The 6,000-nt window shown below is 41.0% G+C and overlaps 1 protein-coding gene across 1 annotated transcript in view; it reads left to right on the forward strand.

The window, feature by feature from the left end:
• Positions 1 to 2,635, forward strand: part of FGL1 (fibrinogen like 1) — a 30,271-nt gene extending 27,636 nt beyond the window's left edge. The window contains exons 6-8 of the mRNA XM_040965992.1: positions 331 to 419; positions 568 to 755; positions 2,319 to 2,635. Coding sequence (XP_040821926.1) covers positions 331 to 419; positions 568 to 755; positions 2,319 to 2,478 — 437 coding nt within the window. The 3' untranslated portion in view covers positions 2,479 to 2,635. The remainder of the gene's footprint in view (positions 1 to 330; positions 420 to 567; positions 756 to 2,318) is intronic.
• The last annotated feature ends 3,365 nt before the right edge of the window (positions 2,636 to 6,000 follow it).

Here is a 6,000-nt window from a genome sequence, read left to right on the forward strand (position 1 = left end):
ACTGTCATTACATTTCTTAATTTATTAACTAAATCGTGAGACTTATTTTTGGTTGCTTTTTGCCAAGAAAGTGCACTAACTTTTACCTATGGAAAATCTAGTTGAAATTTTCTGCTTTTAATATTATGTTCTTTGGGTCTTTCAAGTAAGATATAATAAAATGTTCATGTTATAAATACAATGGAGTTATTAATTCTATGAAAGTTGAATTTGGCAGAAGCAAATGGTAACAGCAAAATAGAACTGTTAATTACTTTTAAAACCTCACTAGTCAAGCTTACATTGCATATTTTAAAAACTTGTTTCTTCTTGTGCTTTTTTTTCCTCCAGGAGACTATACTTTGAAAATTGACCTTGGAGATTTTGAGAAAAATAGTTGTTATGCACAATATAAAGATTTCAAAGTTGGTGATGAAAAGGTAACAAGATTTTCACATAAGCAACACCCTCAAATTAACCAAAGTCAGTGGAAATAAAAAATATACAGAAGGGTTGGTGCTTGGCTTCTTGGATGAACATGCCTTTTGCAGAGTGCCTACTGATCATGGCACTTGTCTCTCTCTTCAGAGCTCCTATGAGTTGCACATCGGAGAATATTCTGGAACAGCTGGCGACTCCCTTGCAGGGAGATTTCACCCTGAGGTGCAGTGGTGGGCTAGTCACCAAAGAATGAAATTCAGCACGTGGGACAGAGATAACGACAACTACGAAGGGAACTGTGCTCAGGAAGATCAGGCTGGCTGGTGGTTTAACAGGTCAGATGATTTGTGAAAGCAGTGGTAATGGCATTGATGTTATCTCACTGTGGGCACTCAGTAGGATAGATGAGGCAATGCTGGCTTTTTTTGTAATACTATTAGTGCACAGTCATCCTTATGAGACTTCAGCAGTGAAGTGTTTTTGAGGGTCTGGTCACTGTAAACATTAGTGGAGAGCTTTTTCTGTGTTTGCTCTATCACTGGGTCTTTCAAATAAATAAGCAAATCTTTAAAAAGAAGGCAAATTACAAAGCTGGTAGGTGACCTAAGCCAGCAGCTTTTCCTCTATGGGTAGATGTGGATTATTTTCATAGAATTTTTTTTTTTTTTTTTTTTAGAAATAGCCCCATGGGGAAAGTCTCCTAATACCCTAATGTCTGGTCTATTCTAACTGTTTATATAGCATACTTAAAATATGTGATAATGAACATAACACAAGACAGAAAATGGTCACATACTCTTAATTGTAGTTTATATATAACAAGTACAAATTTGCAGACTCCAAAGAAGGAAGAGGAATATTTTAAAAATGCATAACAATCTAACCACTAATCTTTATGATTAGTAAAAATACACATAAAAATTAATCCAGCTACTCAGACAACTCATTCTTGGTTAAACTTTGGGAAAACCTTAAGCAGTGATTTAGGTTTTGTTTGCTTACCCTTGAGATTAAAATAATTGTTGTGCTAGTGATTTAGAGAGGGGAGAAAGGGAGGTTGAATTCTGAAAACCGCGCCTTGGCAGCAGAGTGATGAACATGCAAGTGGAAATTCCCGGGAAAGCCACAACAGAGCACCTTGCCCCACACCTCGCGTTGGTGACCTGTGCAGCCCTTGCTGAGGACAAGGTTCAGCTGCCGTGAGTCAGGAGGATGCAGAGCTGCAGGCTGCCAAACTGGGATTTTGTTTGCTTGATTTGATTTGTTTTGCTTAAAATCTATCCGGAACTGAAGTGCTTCTTTTTTCAATGCTATAAACAGCCTTTGTTGTATCCTTGGATGTGTGTGTATGTGAGTGTGAATTTGTTTACTTGGAAGGGCAGAGTTGCAGGAAAAGAGAGAGAGAAACAGAGAAACAGAGACAGAGAGAGACTGAGAGATCATCTCTCTACTGGTTCAGTCCCCAAATTCCCTCAACAACAAGGTCTGTGTCATGGTGAAGCCAGGAGCCACAAGCTTCCCTGGATCTCCCACATGGGTGGCAGGGCTCCAAGGAGTTGGGCCTCGATGCTTTTCCAGGTGGATTAACAGAGAGCTGAATCAAAAGTGGAGCAGGCTAGACTCCAACCTGTGCTTATATAAATGCCAGCATTGCAGATATCCTGACCCACTGCACCTCAACCTTGGCCCCTGTAACCTTGGATTTGCTATGGCAGTAAAAACCACCAGTTGAAAGAACACAGCCATTGCATAAATCTCTGCTTTTGGAGGCTTGTAATCATGTGCCCTCATGACAGAAGCCACAGTAAAAAGGCTTTGAACACTTGCTAGCAAGATGAAGGGTTTCAGAAGGATGTGGTTCTAGCCTGACTTTCTGTTTTCTTTTTTCATACCACTAGGTGTCACTCTGCAAACCTGAATGGTTTATACCACGGTGGTCCCTACACGGCTGAAACGGACAATGGGGTGGTCTGGTACACCTGGCATGGATGGTGGTATTCTTTGAAATCTGTGGTTATGAAAATTAGGCCAAACAATTTCATTCCAAATATTGTCTAATTTTCTCTGAATCTTGCTGTTCATCTTGAAACATCCCTGTTTGAAAACAGTGACATTGAATATACACACAGAAGATAATGTCAATTGTATGCAATACTTTTCATTCTCATTTGCTTATTACTTATATACTTTCAGTAAAATAAACATGCAATACACACTAAATAAACATATTTCACATTAATATTTCTTGAATTTCCTGTGTAAAGGGCTATACTTGATTATGTTAAAAAAAAGAAAAAGCATAGAATTATATCTTAGAATAACACAAGCATTAATGCATAGTAAACTAAGCATTAATGCTGTTGACAAAACATGATAAAATTCAGCAAATCATGGGTTTTGAATCAACTGTGTGCACAATAAATATGCATTGGGGGAGCCGGTGTTCAGAGTAGCAGTTGGATGCCCATGTCCTAATATGTGTGTCTCATATTGGAGACCCTAGATTTGATGCCCAGAACTGGTTCCTGACTCTAGCTTCTTGCTAATGCATACTCCGAGAGATAGCAATGATGGCTCAAGGATTGGCTCCCTGAGTTCTCAATACCAGTTTCTGGCATTTGGAGATTGAACCAATAGATAGAATCAATCTCTGTGTTTGTATGTGTCTCTCTTAAATAAGTAAATAAAGCATTAATGCACACACACACACCCCAATAATACAAGTTAGCATTTGAGCTCAAGTGTTGCACTATAGAGCTGAACCTAAAGCATAACCAGGCTCTTAATCACTGTGAAGCTCTACTCAAATCGTTAGGATGTTTATGTAGGTTAGATACTATTTCACAGGCCTCATTTTCGTTCTTATGCTGATCCTATGAGATGTCATGAGCTCTATTTAGCAGAGCTGAGAATTTCCCCGGAGAACTAGCTTCTTTTAAACTGGATGCAGTGAGGAGATTCTTGCAGGTTGAGACAATCATCTGTGTAAAGTGCACCCAGCAGGAAAGCACACAGGAGCAGAAGATTGAAGAGGCAACATCACTCAGTGATCCTAAAGCCCTTAAGCAAAAATTCTGCTCCTGAAAAGCTCTGTGACTTGGGGGAGGTTACAAACTTTTCCGAAACTCTCCTACTGCTTTGAGGATTAAGCAGGTGAAGCACTTAGCATGATGCCCTGCACAAAGTCAGCACTCAGTAAGAACTAGGTGTGATTATTAGTAAGGCAAGTGCTAAGAGGCGTGATCTTTGAGATCATGTATCACACATGGAGGTGTTTTTATAAAGTTCATGCAGCAGGCTTTCGGTGCTGTGATTGGAACACTGATGTTGCAGCACAGCGAGTCCCCACATGTGATTCTGGCATCCTGTATTGAAGTGCTGGTTCAGACTCTGGCTGCTTCAACTCTTTTTTTTTTTAAAGATTTATTTTATTTTCATTATAAAGTCATATATTACCGAGAGGAGGAGAGACAGAGAGGAAGACCTTACATATGATGATTCACTCCCCATGTGAGCGCAATGGCCAATGCTGTGCTGATATGAAGCCAGGATCCAGGAACTTCTTCCAGGTCTCCTACACAGGTACAGGGTCCCAAGGCTTTGGGTTGTCCTCGACTGCTTTCCCAGGCCACAAGCAGGGAGCTGGATGGGAAGTGGAGCTGCCAGGATTAGAACCGGCGCCCATATGGGATCCCGGCATGTTCAAGGTGAGGACTTTAACTGCTAGGCCACGCCACCAGGCCCCTCCCTTTTTTTTTTTTAAGATTTATTTTATTTTCATTACAAAGTCAGATATACAGAGAGGAGGAGAGACAGAGGAAGAGCTACTTCAATTCTGATATAGCTCTCAACTAATGCATTTGGAAAGGCAGCAGAAGATGGTCCTAGTGCTTAGGCTGCTGCCACCCATGTGGGAGACCCATATGAGTGGATTACAAGCTTCTGACTTTGGCCTGGACCAACTCCAGCTGTTGCAGCCATTTGGGGAGCAAACCTGCAGATTTCTCTCTCTTTCTGTAATTCTTCCTTTCAAATAAATAAATAAATCTTGGAAGAGGGAGAAAAAAAACAGGAAAGGAAAGAAAGAAAACTAACTGGGACACCCACATTCCCATGTCAGAGTTCCTGGTTCGAGTCCCCGCTGTGTTTCTGCTAATGTGTACCTGGGAGGTAGTATGACGCAGTTGTTGTGTTCCTGCCAGCCATATGGGAGATGTGGATGGAGTCCTAGACTGCTGATTTCAGCCTAGCCCCAAGCTGGCTGTGGTAGGCGTTTGGGGGTCAAGCTGCAGATGGAAGATGTCTTTCTAGCTCTGTCTCTTTCCCTTTCAAATAAAAAGATTTTTTAAGTTTGCGGAAAATGAAGAAATTTCATGGATTTTAAAAAATTTAAAGTTTCATTTCTTATTTAAGAGAGAGTGAACTAGAACAAGCTCTCCCCTCTGTTAGTTCATTCTGTTAGTTCATTCTCCAAGTGCCCACAACAGTGAGGGCTGGGGTCAAAGTCAGGCTGGGAACTCAAACCGTGGCAGAAACCCGAGTGTTTGAGCTTCACCTGCTGCTTGCCAGAGTGTGCCTGAACAAGAAGCTGGAATCCAAAGTGAATGTGGGGCTTGAATCCAGGCCTTGGGATGGGCTGCGGATGTCCCAAGTGGCACCTTAGAGTGCCAGACACCTGCCTGGATTTCAAAATTTTCTCACACCAGTAATAAAATAAACATCTCTGTCACTCCCACTTTCCCATGAACTCTTCCTGAAGTCCTCTCGTGAACAAAAGAATTCAGGTTAGTTGTATTTTATTCTCTACGCCAGTGCTTTCCAGAATAGTGCATCTCAAATGTAATTAATCCAGATCACCTGGGAATCTTGTTAAATTGTAATTTCTGTTTCTCTGGTGGGCCTTAGGTACTGATTTTATCTCAAGTTTTCAGGTGATGCATATGTTGCTAGTTTAGGAGTCCCGCTTAGAAGAGCAAGAATGTAGAGAGCCATAGTTGTAACACTACAGAAAGAAAAGGGCTCCTTGATTAAATACATTTAAGAGACCATACATTAAAGCTCAACAGATTTCTTCTCTCTTAAAAAAAAAAAAAGGTTTATTGGTTTAAAAGGAAGAGTTGCCCATGTGTGCATACACACACAGAAATATACCCGTATTTCCCATATGGTGGTTTACTTCTCAAATGGCTCCAATAGCTGGGGTTGAGTCAGCCCAAACCCAGGAACCAGGAACTCCACTCCAATCTCCCAGGCAGGTGGCTGGGACTCAAACACATGGCTATTGTCTGTCATTTTCCAGACACAATAACAGGGGTGGATTGGAAGTAGACGTGCAGGAACTTAAATGTGCACTCCAGATATCAGGAGCTCAAGCTGTTAGTGGGTTAGCCCACTGTGTCGTGATCTCCACCTCAATAAAGATAGCTTTTCTTGAGCATTTAAATAATGTGATTGTGCATTCTGCAGTTCCAACCAGGAGAAATAAAATGAAAAATCTCAATATCTAGTTAAGAGTATGTTCAGCTGCCAGATAGAAGTTACCTCATTATAGAAGCCCAGGTGAATTTGGATTTACTCATT

The sequence above is a fragment of the Ochotona curzoniae genome, unplaced genomic scaffold, assembly GCF_017591425.1.
Source record: "Ochotona curzoniae isolate NIBS_2020 unplaced genomic scaffold, NIBS_Ocur_1.0 scaffold_4505, whole genome shotgun sequence".
Lineage (NCBI taxonomy): Eukaryota > Metazoa > Chordata > Mammalia > Lagomorpha > Ochotonidae > Ochotona > Ochotona curzoniae.